The 16,000-nt window shown below is 42.6% G+C and overlaps 2 protein-coding genes across 8 annotated transcripts in view; both read left to right on the top strand.

Annotated features, from left to right (window-relative positions):
- Positions 1–6,372, top strand: part of LOC115085774 (trichohyalin-like) — a 53,159-nt gene extending 46,787 nt beyond the window's left edge. For all 5 annotated transcript variants that reach the window (XM_029592165.1, XM_029592166.1, XM_029592168.1 and 2 more), the window contains 2 exons: positions 3,281–3,353; positions 4,260–6,372. In XM_029592165.1, the coding sequence (XP_029448025.1) occupies positions 3,281–3,353; positions 4,260–6,353 (2,167 nt within the window). In that variant the 3' untranslated portion in view covers positions 6,354–6,372. The remainder of the gene's footprint in view (positions 1–3,280; positions 3,354–4,259) is intronic.
- Positions 6,373–6,386: 14 nt separating this feature from the next.
- The window catches only part of TOP1MT (DNA topoisomerase I mitochondrial), a 100,591-nt gene continuing 90,977 nt past the window's right edge, over positions 6,387–16,000 (top strand). For 2 of the 3 annotated variants that reach the window (XM_029592171.1, XM_029592172.1), the window contains exon 1: positions 6,387–6,756. In XM_029592171.1, the coding sequence (XP_029448031.1) occupies positions 6,410–6,756 (347 nt within the window). In that variant the 5' untranslated portion in view covers positions 6,387–6,409. Of the gene's footprint in view, positions 6,757–15,446; positions 15,741–16,000 lie in introns of those variants that run through there. The other variant, XM_029592173.1, reaches the window with a different exon arrangement.

Below are 16,000 nucleotides of genomic sequence, written 5' to 3'. Positions count from 1 at the left end.
ACAGAGACTTCTCAAATTGAGGGCTGTGATCCCAGTACCGAGAGAGCAAGAAGGCTTAGGCCGTTAATCCATTTACTTTGTGATTCCAAAGAACTGGAGGGCTCTTTCCATCCTAATCTCGATCTGAATCAGGTCAATGAGTTCTTGAAAGCTACTCATTTTGGAATGGAGACCTTAAGGTCTATGATTATGGTTATCCAAAAGGGAAAGGTTTATTTTTATGTGTTTGGGTTTTTTTTTTTTTAACATATTTTATTTAACAAATGTTATACACACCCAAAAACAGACTTCAAACATAATAATGTATCTGGTAATACGGAATTAAAACTGCCAAAATATCCATATTTACAAGTCAATTTCCAGTCCCTTCTGAGGATAACCAACCGCACCAAAGTAGTCCAGTATACATCACCAATCAAGTACGTATATATACTCCCAGTACTTCCCTCAAATTTGATCATATTTATCCATTTTTCTCCGAAGGTAATACGTAAACTTTTCAATGAGAGCAATATCAGTTAACAGTGACTGCCATTTAAAGATGTTAGAAGTCCCCTTCCAGGATAATACTATTGTATGTCGGGCAGCATAGCCATGACTTGCATGAATCATCAAGGAGGGACAAGAAGTCCTCAGGTGTCTTTAGACTGATTTACTTCTCAAGTGAGCAGAAAGGAATTTGAAGGCTCTCTTGGCATCACACAGAGCAGAAGTGGACAGTGTTCAAGCTGATTCCCTCAGACGCATTATGGTAAATTGAGGAGAATGGTCTGTGTGCTGTGGTGATCAAAAAGCCCTAACAGAATGTTAGTAATTATTAGGAAGGGAATGGCAAATAAAACAGAGGATACCATATTGCCTCTGTATCACTCCAATGTGAGATCGATACTGTGTGCAATTCTGGTCACTGCATCCTAAAAAAGTATATAGCTGCACTGGAGAAAGTGCAGAGAAGGGAGGCCAAAATGACAAGGGGCATGTAATGACTCCTCTTTGAGGAAAGGCTAAAGAAATAAGGGCTGTTAAATTTGGAGAAGATGACTGCGGGGGGGGATATGATTGAAGTCTACAAAATCATGAACAGGTTAATGTAAATCAGTTATTTACACTCAGATAATAGAAGGACCAGGGGCACTCCATGAATTTAGCAAGTAGCTCATGTAAAACAAATCGGAGAAAACTCTTTCTCACTCAGCGCATAATTAAGCTCTAGAATTCATTGCCAGAGGATGTGATTACAGCAGTTAGAGTAACTGGGTTTAAAAAAAGGTTTAGATAAGTTCTTAGAGGAAAAACCCATAAACTGTTATTACAGTAATTAATAAGCAATAGTAGCTTGTGATTGACCTAATGTTTAGGTACTTGCCAGGTACTTGTGACTTGGATTGGCCACTTTTGGAAACAGGTTACTGGTCTTGATGGACCTTTGGGCTGACCCAGTATGGCATATCTTACGTTATTATGTCTTTGTTCCAACAGAGTTTTGATCAGATTGTAGCCAAGTCGAGGTTGTCAGATATGGATCTCTTGGCAACCGTAAAAAAAATGCAAAGGTGGAAGGATTTTTTTTTAACTGGAAGTACTTTTTTTTAAGTCTGGAATAGATGCATTCATTTAGGACTAGCCCATGGAGAAACTGTTGTATGTATTTCCCACTTGGCTTTTGCTAGGCAGGGTGCTTCAGAAGATCTCGGGGTATCCAGGACTGGTAGGTTTGGTGGCCCCAGACTGGCTGCATTGTCCTTGGTACGTGAAGCTTATTCAGCTGTAACATGGCAGATCTCTGACACTTCCATCTCGGGGTCTAGTCCTGCATGATGACCCGGATTGGTTTTTGTCTTGCATCTTGGCCCTTGAGAAGTCTCTCTTCCTGAAGAAGGACTATTTTCAGACAGTAATGGCTACTGTTTTGAAAGCTAAGAAAAGTTCCACTTTCTTGGCCTTTGTGTAGATCTGGAGAGTTTTTAAGGACTGGTGAACAGGACATCAGTGCACTCCAGAGAAGGCTTCTGTCCTGCGAATTCTGGAATTCTAGGACTGTCTTGCCTAAGGGATTGGCTCTTAATACCTTAAAGATGCAGATTGCAGCACTTTCTTGCTGTAGGCATCCTATCTTGAGCAGGCTCTTGTCTTCCCATCTCGATGTGTCTCGTTTCTTGAGAGGCATTAAGCATATTAGGCCTCCTCTGAGGGGCTCTGGGACCTACATAAGAACATGCCATAGTGGGTCAGACCAAGGGTCCATAAAGCCCAGCATCCTGTTTCCAACAGTGGCCAATCCAGGCCATAGGAACCTGGCAAGTACCCCAAAACTAAGTCTATTCCATGTTACCGTTGCTAGTAATAGCAGTGGCTAATTTCTAAGTCAACTTAATTAATAGCAGGTAATGGACTTCTCCTCCAAGAACTTATCCAAACCTTTTTTGAACCCAGCTATACTAACTGCACTAACCACATCCTCTGGCAACAAATTCCAGAGTTCAATTGTGCGTTGAGTGAAAAAGAACTTTCTTCGATTAGTTTTAAATGTGCTACATGCTAACTTCATGGAGTGCCCCCTAGTCTTTCTATTATCTGAAAGTGTAAATAACGGATTCACATCTACCCGTTCTAGACCTCTCATGAATTTGGTGTTGTCCTTCCTAGTGGGTTCTTGATTGTTACCTATCAATAGTCTTTCTCTCCGATTGCTTATCTTGAAGATGGTCTCTTTGGTCACTATTTGTTCTACTTGGAGTATTTTAGAGTTGAAAGCACTCTCTTGCAGAGAACCTTTTCTGTTGATTATGAAGGACATAGTACAGATACCCGCAATTACATCCTTTTTGCCGAAGGTAGTTTCAGACTTTCATCTGAATCAGTCTATTTCCTTACTTTCATTCACAGGTAGTGTAGATGCGAGATGATGATGGCAGGATGGTGTCAGCACAGATGCATATAAGGGTTGATATCAGTGAGTCTGTAGATCTCCGTTTCCATCTGCTGGTTGGTGAGCATAACCCACTTGTCTGAACTGGTCTTCCTGGACTCAAGGAAAAGAAATGATCAGGTAAGAGGTAATTCCATCTTAGACCCCAAGCAACTTTAAATATAAAATCTAAGACCCTAAACAGTATTCTGTTTTCAGTTGGTAACCAATGTAGCTGCTTTAGGACCTGCGTCATAATGTCTTTAGTTTTACTTCCCGAACAGGTGCAATAGTCTGTCACATTGTGCTGCAGTGTGTAGCTGAATTTCATGTACTTTGTTTACTCACAGTATAGAATTTTTTGTTTTCTAGATTTGAGCAGAGGTCTAAGAAAATACAACTGGAAGATGACGGCAAAGATTTGAGAGTTAAAAGTGAAAATCAGGTAGGAAATGTCCAAAAGAAAATTGTGTGACCTGTCATAGCTTGTGATTATAGCTGTGTGCCTAGCTCGGTGGGAAGGATACAAGAGAGAATAAAGGTGAGATGAGAAAAGGGGAAGGGAGTGGATGATGTACAGTGCTTATGAAAAAGTGTGAAAGTACCGAAAGATGGGTAAGAGTATAGTTGCAAAAGAAATTAACACAGGGTATGAATTAGAGAGGAAGTATAAAAATAGGTGAGAAAGGAAAAAGAAATCAAAGTTGAAACAAGTTCATGGAAAAGGAAAAAAACAAACAGCATACAGAGTAGTAGGATAATAGAATGAATGAGCAAATAATGCAGTTAAGGTTCAACACTGCCTGAGGAAGAGACCTTAATAATCCCCAAAACTCGTATCTTTAAACATTTGATAACCTAAAAAGGTATTCTTTTTAGCCATCTCTTTTTTTGTTCTTTTAACTAACTTCCTTTGGCAAGCTAACTTTAAACTCCTTTTCTATTTTGTGAAACTTTAAAAAAAAAAAAAAAAAAGTCCTTTTTTAGTGTTCATGAATGGTAGGCCCCTTAGGATGTATGTGGCCATGTGTTGTATTTGAGTGGGTTATATATATTGCAGCTTTTCCTGTCCAGCAGCGTATAAAAATGTTTATTTCATACCCCTGTTGACTGACTTCAGTCAGACTTGTGAATTTATTTTATAAATATAAAAAAAAATAAATCAAAAGGGAGGCTTAACTACATGTGCTATGCCCCTTGGGTTGCAGGCCCTTTTTTTTTCCCCCTTCAGCCGACCAGCTGCCTTGTGTGTCCAAATTGAGGGAATGCCAAATGCTGTCCCACACATTGTGAAGCTTTGGAGGTTCAGTATGTACATGAGTAATGTTCGTTCTCCAATCTGGTTCTAAAGGTTACGCGACAAGATGAAGAGACACGTTTGAAGACTAGTACGAGCAAGAGAGGAAGCACCAAAGCTTTTGATCAGCTCAGTAAAGAAATTTTACATGAGGAAGATGAAAGGAAGAATGAGAAAATCAAGAAGCCAGTATCGGTCACAGTGGAGCATCTCATGAAACAGAACATGGAAGAGCACCATCGTAAACAAAAAGCAACCCAGCAGCTGAGAGAAATAAATAATGGAGGGCGAGAAAAGGAAAACTTCACGACAGACCGGAAGGAGAGAGAACAACCTGCTGAAGCTGAAAGTGGTAAAGGGGCAAAGCTTGGGAACAGCAAGGAAAGAGTAATAAATGGGAACACAGACACACATGAGAATGACTTGTGTTGTGTAAAAAATAACTTGAACATAAAAGGACCAAAGGACTGTGGAAAGAAGAGCGAAATGAAAGGAATTAAGGTAGAGAGGGAAAATGAATCTCTTGAGGAGGAAAAGTATTGTGCCAAAGGTGAAGCTTCACTGAAAATTGAGAATAAAAGCAATAGCAGTGATGGTAAAAGGCAATGCAAGAAAGGTGAAAAAACGAGTGATAAAGAGAGAGAGAAATTTGAAAAGAAACACCAAAAGAAGGAAACCAAAGATGAGAGAAGAAAACAGAACCAAAATGAAAAAAAATTAGCTGAAAAGGCTGAGCGCAGAGAAAAAAAGGATAAGGAAGAAAGAAAGAAGCACAAAAGTGTGGAGAAGACACAGGGGATGAATAAAATGAATGTAGTGGAAGATGAGCATGAGAGAAAGGGGGAAACAAAAGAGAAGGGAGCTATGGAAGTAGAGGGAAGAAGGGAAAATGAGAACATGGTAGGTGACCAACTGATGGACACAACAGAAATAGCAAATGAAAGAGCCAAAAGAAAAGAACTGGAGTTAAACTGTAGAATGAGTGAGAAGGCAGTGGTAGATAAAAGAAAAACAAAGGAAGAGAAACACAATAGGAAAGAAAAAATACAAGAAAATATTGAGGGAAAAATACAGACAGGTAACCAATTGACAGATAAAGAACGATTTGGAGGGGAAAGGGGAGAGGGAGAACAAAAATTGGAGAGAATTGAGAAAAAACAAGTAGAAGAGAAGATAATTTGTAGGAACATAGAAGCTAAAGGAGTAAAGGAAGAAAATGAGACTGTGCAGAAAAAACAGATCACTAATAAAGAGAATCTGGAAGGAAAAGGGAGGATTAACGAACAAGATAAAGATCTGGAGAAAGCAGACACTGAGAATACAGAGAGAGAACAAGTGACAGATAAAAGAGAAAAACTTAGATGGAAAGAAAAGACAGAAGGCAAAGAATATAAAGAGATGGAAGCAGGTGAGAACAGAGAGGTGTACGAAGAGAAAAATGTGAAGAAAGAAACTGTAGATGGGCCAGGTCAAGCGAAGGAGAAAGACAGAAAACATAAGAGCGTACTGGAAGAAATATTGGCAAATGAAAAGGGAGAAAAAGACTTGCAAACTGAAACAATACAGGTAAAAGACAAAGTGGAGGAGGAAAAGTCCAAGAAGAAACAGAGGGTGGACATGGCAAATAAGCAGAATTCAGATGATGAAAAGTATAAAAGCAAAGGGAAGGTAACAGAAACTAGAGATGACAAAGAAAAGAAAATCAGGAGGCAGGAGAAAGATAAAAAGACCCATAGAACAGTGAAACTGCAAAGAAACTGTGGGAAAAGAGAAACACATGAAAATGAAAGGAAAGTTAAGGAAATTTGGATAGAGGCAAATATGGGTTTGACTGAACAGCTAGAAGTAAAAGGTGAGAAGAAAGACCAGGCAGAAATGGGGGAAACTGAAGGCAGAGAGAGAGACAAATTACTGGACGGAAATAGAAATGACGTGGGAATGCTAAGTGCAGAGGAAGAAGATAATGAAAAAGAAATGGAAGAAGTCGATGAAGTAGGGGGAAAAAGTAAACGGGAAAATGGGAATGCATTTGAGGAAGGAAGATTAAATGGAGATGTAGATAAAGAAATGGAGAAAAATGCAAAGAGAGAGAAAATGGAGATGGAAGATGAAGAGGAGAGGAAAGAGAAAGGAACAGAGAAAAGCTAAAGGAAACTAGGGATGAGAAGAAACCTAAAGAAAAGCATAAAAAGAGGAAAGCAGCTATGGAAGATGCTGAAATGATAGATAAAGCAATCAAGTATGAGAAAAATAAGGAAACCAAAAGATTAAAACGAAAAATCATAAAAGATGAAAGTGCGGAATCGGAGCAAGAAGAAATGGAAGAAAAGGACAGAAAGAGACAGATGAAAGAAAACAATGCAGTGAACTTGAAAAAGAAAGAGAAGACCAAAGATAAAACAGAGAGAGGAGGCAAGCAGAATAAGAGAGATTCTAGAAAGAGAAAAATTAAAGAGCAAGATTGTGCTGAAAGCGAGCCAAAGAAATCAAAAAGTGTTAAGATTACAAAAGAGGAAAGAAAACAACTGGAAGAAGGGAAATCATGGAAATGGTGAGTTTGCAGTATATTTTGGCCTTTCCATCTGTTTTGAAGCTTGTGTACAGTAGCTGATCATGTGTCTTTCTCTGCACTTGTCTCTCCCCTCCTTCGCTCTGTTCTTTCCCTCCCTCCCTCTGATGCTGTACACTTTCCAATCTTCCTTCCCCCTTCCAGTTGTTAGATCAAATTTGATAATGTTATGATCACTATTGCCAAGTGGCCCCACCACAGTTACCTCTCTCACCAAATCCTGCTTTCCACTAAGAATTAAATCTAAAATAGCTCCATCTCTTATCGGTTCCTGAACCAATTGCTCCATAAAGCTGTTATTTATTCCATCCAAGAACTTTCTCTGTCTAGCATGTCCCGATGATACATTTACCCAGTCAATATTGGGGGAATTGAAATCTCCCATTATTACTGCACTGCCAAATTGGTTCGCTTCCCTGATTCTCTTAGCATTTCATTGTCCATATCCCCATTTTGACCAGGTGGATGGTAGTGTACTCCTATCACTATACTCTTACCCAACACGCATGGGATTTCTACCCATATAGATTCTACTGAGCATTTAGTGTCTTCTATGAACTTGTATCCTGTTGTACGCTATGCCCTCTTGGACATAAAGCACCCCCCCCCCCCCCCAACAAGTTGATTCTTCCTATCATTGTGATATAATTTGTACACTGATATAGCACTGTCCCATTAGTTATCTTCCTTCTACCAGGACTCTCAGATGCCAATTATGCCAATTCATCATTCAATGCTATACACTCTAACTCTCCTACCTTCTTCTTAGAGTTGGCATACAGACATGTCAAAGTGTGTTTTTTGTTGGCATTAACAAACTGATTTTCAGTTGATATGGATAATTTGGAATCCTTCAGCTCAGGATGGGTACATGGACTACTTTTGCTTTTACTGGAACCTCACTGTTGGGATACCCTAATTATTTTATTTATTTATTTAGTTTCTTTTTTATACCGAAGTATAGCAGAATGCCTTCACTCCGGTTTACAGTGAAAAACAACTTCATACATAAAACGTGTTCATAACGCACATAAATGTAGATAACAATTAACATTTCGGCAAAAGCAGAAGTTAAACAGATTTAAAAAGAGAATGACTTACAAATCGGTCTTGCTGAGATTTAACAAGTGATGTTAGTTAATTAGGGAAATAATTTAAGAGTAACATTGCAGGGTGTGTTAGAGCAATTTATTCAAAGGTGAGCTGGTTAGGAATAAAAGGAAAGGTACAAGGGAAATAAAGGAGTAAAAATAAATAGTAATATAAAATTAGAAGAGAAATGGTGTAATAGGTAAGAAGGGGTGAGGAGGATTTAAAAGCATGGTTGTTACAGGGAGTGAATCTTAAGATAATGGATTAGGTTATCCAACTCCGTCTGTGAAAGTTTGTCTAAATAACCATATTTTAAGTTCTTTTTTGAAAGATTTGGAGTCCCTGATCGAACTTAGGTAGATTGGTAGAGAGTTCCATTCTTTTGGTCCTGCAATAGAGAAGGCTCTATATTCCTGGTGATGGATAGTTTAGCAGAGGTAAGGGGGGGTTATGATTAGTTGCAATTTGCCAGTGATTCTTGTAGTGCGTGGTGTTTTGTGCAGTTGAAGCATGTGATCAGGGAGGAGTTGTCAACTTTGTAGATTTCATTATGTAAAGTAGTTAATGTCTTGTACTTGATCCTTTGTATGATCGGTAGCCAATGGAGATTCATCAGAATTGGGGAGATGTGTTCATGTTTCTTCTTGCCGGTAAGAACTCGTGCTGCGGCATTTTGCATTAATTAGGGATGTGAATCGGGCTTCGGACGATTGAAAATATCGTTGATATTTTCAAAATCATCAGAAATCGGGGGCTTCCCCAAAATGATAGGAAAACCCCACGATATTGATCGTGGGGGTTCTCTTATCATTTTGGGGGAGGGCGGGAAAAACGGCACAAAAATAATCCCTTAGTTCCCCCACCCTCCCGACTCCCCCCCCCCCCCCCCCCAAAACTTTTTACGGGTACCTGGTGGTCCAGTGGGGGTCCCGGGAGCAGGGACGGTTTCGTGCTGACGACCGGCCCGGGGATTCGCCACCCTGGCCGGCCCCGGAGCTACCACGTGGTCTGCCGAGCACGGCTCTGTCACAGCCGCGACCGGCCCACCGGGGGATGCCCGATCCGCCCCTGCCTGGGAGCGATCTCCCGCTCCCGGGCCGTCAGCTGCCACTAATCAAAATGGCGCCAATGGCCCTTTGCCCTTACCATGTGATAGGGTATCCGTGCCATGGGCCGGCCCCTGTCAAATGGGAGCACTGGATGGCCGGCGCCATTTTAACTGTGATTATGGCCCTGCAACCATTATAATGCACCAGGTTCCAGCATGTATCTCTGGTTACCTATACGAGCTTTATGCTTCTATGTGCTGACAGATTTAATCATCGGTTGCTTAGGCCCTTTTATCTTTCTCTTTTAAATCAAAAAGCTGAACCACCGCAATGACTTATACAGCGGTGATACTTAGCTTGATGATGTGTTATTGAGTGCTGTAACAACGGCTTTCTCAAAAACGAGACACCACGTTGGACTTGAATGTAGAAAGGGTTCCTTGCAGGTCCGCGAAAACTGTCGCTTGCTATTTAAAGTCCTGTTTCTGGTTCCCTTTCCGGCATGATTTTAAATTGCACACTGTCTGGACACCCGACGCTGCAGGGTTTCGGAGTTCTTCCTTCCTCATGGGGTACAGTATGCTCGTGTGCTAGAAATTTTGAAGATGTGCGGCTTATTCACCATTGGGGAAAAAACGCTGCTTTAATGTGGCTTATTCTGATAAAAGAGAGATGCAAAAGAAAATACAGAAAGATGCAAATGTCCTTGTATGAATAGCGGCGCACTTTTGTGGAACGATAATATTAATTTGTAAAGATGAATCACATAGACTTATCCTATTAAAGTCGGCGCAAGGTTTAAAGGGACCTTCCTGTCAATGCAGGGGATAGAAAAGCGTCTGACGCAGCGCAGTGCATGCGCTGTCTTTTTAACTCAGAAAAAAAAGCGACAATCGCGGGACAGCTGGAGCTGTTTTGAATTGGTTATTGCAATATATATTTGCAGAATAATAATTTCCATTATTTCACCGGTCAGAGTACATCAGGAATCTGCAAGTGTAAGTGCCCACTCCAGGGAGCAAATTCTTGCATCCCAAGGCCCTTTTGGCAGAGAATGGCAAGAAGTAAAATCAAAGCATAAGCTCTCTGGGATGGGCACCTACAGCTAACTTAACAAATCATAAACTTTCTGGGGGGGGGCATCTGTTAGCTGAACAGGATGCTAAAGTCGGACGCAAAGCACCAAATTATAAACTGTTCAGCTGTGAAGGTTCCTACCCCAGAGAGCTTATGCTTTGCTTTTTCCTGCTATGGCTTGCCAGAATGGCAGTGCATGTGAGATTGCTGCTGGGTACCTTCTCTCGTTCAAGGTCATCTTGACGAGGAACAGCAAGTAAATTTAAGAGGTAGATCTCTGTGGAAGGCACCTGCAGCTGAACAGTACACCAAAGTCAGGATTCGCAACACCAAAGTGCATATACTGTTCAGCTGAAGAAGCCTTCCCCAGAGAGCTTACGTTATGTACAGCCGTAGGCCTGCCCAGTGTGGTAGAAACAGCGAGGTGCTACCGCGCGGCCACAGCAATAGGATGTCACGGCCCCCAGAAACGTGCGTTACCTTTCCCACCCCAGGCCAAGGAGTCAACCTGAAAATCCACTCTGTTCTGTAAAATAGAGTAAGGGAGAGTAAGAGCTTGAAATTGGAAGGAGTGTGCCCGAGATGACCTTGCAGGTAAGATTGGCACTGGGCATCTACAGCTGTTAGGGATGCACAGCACTTACTTGTTTGGCTGTCGGTGCCCTACCCTTTGATTTCACTTGGCATGCCCAGTGCCAGCCTTGCATGCAAGGTCATTGCGGTCCCACGCCTTCCAGCTTCTGGCACTTGCCTCTTCACTCCTGTTTTTAAAGCGCTTTTCTGCATCGGTGTAAGTTTTTCAGGTTCGCTCGCGTTTTAGCTTGCTTTTTTTCATTTAGTTACACTCCTGTTTTATTTATTTATTTATTCGTTTTTATATACCGTCATTCGGTTTAGCCATCGCAACGGTTTACAGAATCAAAACAACAATCAGATAAATTATACATAGTTGCAAAAGAAGAAAACAATAACAATAGTGAAATAAGTAGAGGAGGAATGCATCCCATTAACTTACTGCATCCCATGGGGAGTCCTGTTTTGTACCGTGTGTGTTAAGCAAAACCCGTGCTGAAATTTAACTCCGATTTTTTTTTTTTTTCTTACATCGGCCCCCAGTGAGACAGAAGCCGGACACTCAGACAGACATACCACATCGAGACAGAAAAACGCAGACAGATACGCCACACTCGGACACAGGCAGACCCACGAGCACACACCCAGAGCATAGCAAATCAGACAGGCGCAGAGAGACATGCTCGACACCCAGAGAGAGATGCACCACAGTGGTAAGGGCTGGAAAATGTTTCCAAAAGCTTAGGTAGCAGCCAAATATTTTTAGGAGCAGAGAAAAACTCAACTTTTTTTTTTCCTGTTTTCACTCATTTTTCTTATTTTCTCTCTTTTTGTTTTGTGTTTCTTCGTTTGCTTGTCTTTTTTCTTATGTTTTGATTTGATTATTTGACTTGTTTACATTCTTTGCCTTTATTCTCTTTTCCCCCACCTCCCCATTCTCCTCCCCTACCTCACCAGCGGGCCCATACAGTACAGTGCGCTCCGGTGGAGCGCACTGTTAACAAGCGATTGGACGCGCGTTTTCGACGTGCTAGTGTTAACCCTTATTCAGTAAGGGGCCGAAAACACGCGTCCAACCCCCCCCCCCCCCCCCCCCCCCCCCCCCCCCCCCCGAACCTAATAGCGCCCGCAACATGCAAATGCATGTTGTGGGCGCTATTAGGTATTCCCTTGCGATTCAGAAAGGAAAATGTGCAGCCAAGCCGCACATTTTACTTTCAGAAATTAGCGCCTACCCAAAGGTAGGCGCTAATTTTTCCGGGCACCGGGAAAGTGCACAGAAAAACAGTAAAGACTGCTTTTCTGTGCACCCTCCGACTTAATTTCATGGCGATATTAAGTCGGAGGTCCCGAAAGTTACAAAAAGTAAAAAAAAAAAAAAAAAATTGAAGTCGGCCAGTGGCTTGCAGGTTGAAAATCGGATGCTCAATTTTGCCGGCGTCCGGTTTCCGAGCCTGTGCATGTCAGCAGGTTTGAGAACAGACGCCGGCAATTTGAGCGTCTGCTGTCAAACCCGCTGACAGCCGCCGCTTCTGTCCAAAAAGAGGCGCTAGTCCCTAGCGTCTTTTTACCTGTTTTTACCGCCGGACCTAATTTGAATACAGAATCGCGCATACAGGAGGAGTGGCCTGTTCGCCTGCTCTCCCGCGGACTTTACTGTATCGGTCCGCAGGTCTCTTTCCCCCCCCCCCCCCCCCAGGGCAGACCACAAGCTGTGATCTTTCGCCCTGGGGAGGGGCCTGGCAGCGGCAGTAACTCCTTTCAGGCTGAGAGTGGCAGCTTTTTCTGTGTTGTGGAACCCCACAGCGGTTCCTCCCATGTCCTTGCTTTCCCACAGAGTAAGTAGCTCCTTGCCCAGGTAGGGCAAGGAGCTACTTACTCTGTGTGGACCAAGTAGCTAACGTCTGCTCTTTCCAGCCCCTACCGCAAGGGATGCATGGCTAAGCTGTAGCTTGCTTACATTGATGTCACTACGCTCTCCCTCTCTTCATGGCACAAAGACTCAACAGTGTAGACATTTTTTTTTTTTCTTTTCTGATTGGGGCAGCCAGTGTGCTCCCCTGCAGGGTTATTCATGCCACCACTCCCCAGGGACCTGGCCTCCCCCCATCCCAGTTTGCTCACCCCTGTGCTTACCTTATTTAGCATATAAATGTCAGCGCTTTGCAAATTTCTGTCCTTGGGGGTCTAAATTACAAACTGTATGCTGACCAGAGTTTTTTCGTGCCTGTAAAATGGTCTCAATCTGATTGTCATCTGTGGGAGGTTGACAACATCATAAACTTGTGTTGAATGTTGATAAGATGGAAGTTATGATTCAGAGTAGAAATTGCTCTACAGATTATCCAACATCATTTGACTTTGAAGGTTGCAAAATTCCAATTGTCATCCAAGTCCTGTAATTTAGGAGTTATCTTGGACTTTAGATCTTTGTATGCAGGCCACAGATAAAGGCAGCGGTCAAACCTTCATTTTACAAACTCCGTACACTTCGCAGATTGTATCCTCTCCTGAATTTGTATGACTTTTGCTCAGTTTTGTAAGGCATGCTTTTATCAATGCTGGATTATTGCACTTTACTATATATGAGACTACCAGCCAATACCGTCCGTGCACTTCAGGTTATTCAGAACTCAGCTGCGTATATATTGAGTGGCACGTGTATTAAAAGATCATGTACTTGGGTGGCTATGTTGGTTTCTGGTCTACTGGAGAATAAAATATCAGGCTGCCATGCTTATGCACAAATACTTTCAGCATGCTCTTTGATTGGCACAATGAGGACTTTTGGATATTCCATCTTCATGATTTGCCCACTGGATAGAGACACTGGGATAGGGCCCTTCCTGTTGTGGGGGCTGCTGTTTGGGAACACGTTACCGGCGCAGCCGCGGTTGATGACTTGCATGTGGATTAAAAAAAACCCAAAATTAGATACCAAACCATGCTGCATAAAATGGCATTTGAAAACTAGGTATTAGAGCTGGAGTAATGTGGTGAGGCGCATCGAGGTGGGCCATAGGGAATTTATAGGCTTGGCGACCGTTGGTGTTTCACTTAGGGCCAGACATGATGATTGTGGTGTTTTTTGTACATTTGTTTGTTTGAAGATTTTATGAATCTTATTTTTGTTACCCACCTTAATTCTTTGGAAAGAACAGAATAAAAATTGTAAATAAATTTAAATACATAAATCTAAACACTTTGTTGGGCAGACTGGATGGCCCATTTTGATCTTCATCTGCCCTCATTAATTAACTATGTAGCTGTATGCTCATTTACCCAAAGTGGTAGAAAACTAGAGAGGAAGAATCCCAACTGGGCAGCCTGGATGAGCCATTTGGTCTTCATGTGCCATAATTGGTTATGAATGAATGGACCAAGGTATGCCGAAGCAATTCAAGCAGTGAACTAGGGCGAGCTGCGCTGTCCTGGAGCTCGGTGCAGTCCTGCTGCTCTCCTAACCGTGTATGACCCAGGACCAGGTCCCTTCGTCGTCCCTGTGCCTAAGTTGATTTATGATTCGGTGGCGGTGACATTGGGCCGGCTGTACTGAAGGGTTTTCCCCATTTTGTGTCTGGGGAAACAAGCCTTGCAAATCAGGGTTAGTCTCATAATCCTTTTTTCTCCTTTCCCTTCTGAAACCTGTCATAAGGTTTGTGCATCAAAACTGCTAGCCAGACTTTGCTCCCCAAATTGGAGTCCTGTTTGGATGGCAGTTGCTACAGAAATGTGATTGTAAATGGAAAATGCATAATAGAGGTGGGCTGGCAGCAGTTTTGTTATGTTTCAGTTGCAAGCTATTTAATTTTAACATGCACAACAGTGAAATGGCCAGTGCTATTTTGTATTAGTCTGCATTGAATCTAAATAGCGCACAGTAAAACGTTTAGGACTAGCCAACGAAAAATTGCATAAAAGCACATCAAGATTGCATAGGGCAGGCTGTAAGCACCAGCAGTAACTCTCCACTTTCAAGGCTATTTGCCGCACAGCAATAGGAAGCTCTGCTTATGGACACTCTAAATAGAGGAAGAAGGCAATGGAGTGGAAGGGGTATTGTGATATCATCATTATTAAGGGTTTGTACGGAAGGGTTGGCATGGTGTTGCTTTTATAGATGCCCTCTTATGAGAACACCTGGGACACTCCCATTCCCACTCATCGAAAGCTCGGTGTTAGAAAATTGGGCGAAGGAGGACAACACAAGAATAGCATTGCCGATAGCGTTATTGGTACAAACTGATTATGCTCTGAAACAAAAATCCTCAACTACCTAGACGTGCAATCGGAGACCATGAAAATATGGTAGAGAGTTGCGGAAAAACCGTCCTGGTGGTATTGGGCGCCACTGGCCGGATTATGGACTTGCAGGTGTATTAGACATGTTTCCTGCACACATTGCACCTTATGAACTCCAGAAGGAAGCTCTCTTTGGCAGTATGCAAATTGTAAGCATTTAGCATTAAGTTTGAGAGTTTGGGATTGTATCCAGTGTAGGTTGGTTTACGAGCAAAGTTCATTCCTGCAAACCCGTATGGAGACAGATTGCTTGAGAGAGCAAAAGAAAATATATGCATTGTGGGGTTTTAGATGGTGCAGTGCCCAGGGCAACTTATTTTAAACAGTATATTCCTCGCTGGAAAATAGATCAGAAGTAGCAAAGTTAAGTATAAAATGTAATGCCAAGTACGGTGACAAATTCAGAAACGGAGGTAGGAATGAAATGCTCTTTTGTGCATTGGCCAGCAGCTGTCGGAATGAGTTCACAGCTCCTTGGCAGAGTTGCTTAGTTTATATTGGTTTTAGTTTGGAAGACCGTCCTCCCTGCCTTCGTGGGGGCGGGGCTTGCAGAGGTGCAGAACTCCATTTCCCAGCGTGCCATGCCGCCGCGTGCAGAGAGGGGGGTTTTCGGGAAAGGCCTCTCTACACTGCTTCTTGGCCTGGCGGAGTCCCTTTGAAGCCGGGGAGCGGCTCATTTCCAGGGGCGAGGTCGCCACGTTTTGTGTGCCTGCAGCTCCGCGCTCTGATGCTGGAGCGCGCCGCTTCCGTGGCAGCCAGGCGAGTCCGCGCGGATTTGCTCGCGCTCCGCTTTCCGGCCTTGTTCTGCGCCTGCGCGTTCAAAGGCTTACGGACTAACGCCGCACAGAGAGAAGGGAAGTCGCTTAAAGCCAGGTGAGCTTTCTTTTAAATAAACCCCCGGGGTTCTAAAGTGTTCTGCCACTGAGAGCGCTGTCCTGGCTGCATCTTATCCATGAATTCGGATTTGTTTCTTAGCTTTCCTAGTTCTGATTTCAGTCCATAGGTATCTTCATTTTTAAAACAGTTCCTCGTTTTTTACTTGCAGATTTTTATCTTCAGAATGTATTTCTTCCCCCTACTCCTCTGCTGGGTTTGCAGCTCTGTTGGAACCAGCCTACTTGGAAGTTTTTTTG

The sequence above is a fragment of the Rhinatrema bivittatum genome, chromosome 2 (genome assembly GCF_901001135.1).
Source record: "Rhinatrema bivittatum chromosome 2, aRhiBiv1.1, whole genome shotgun sequence".
Taxonomy (NCBI): domain Eukaryota; kingdom Metazoa; phylum Chordata; class Amphibia; order Gymnophiona; family Rhinatrematidae; genus Rhinatrema; species Rhinatrema bivittatum.
The sequence above is the reverse complement of the archived record's forward strand: the minus strand, read 5'-3'. Positions and strand labels throughout refer to the sequence as shown.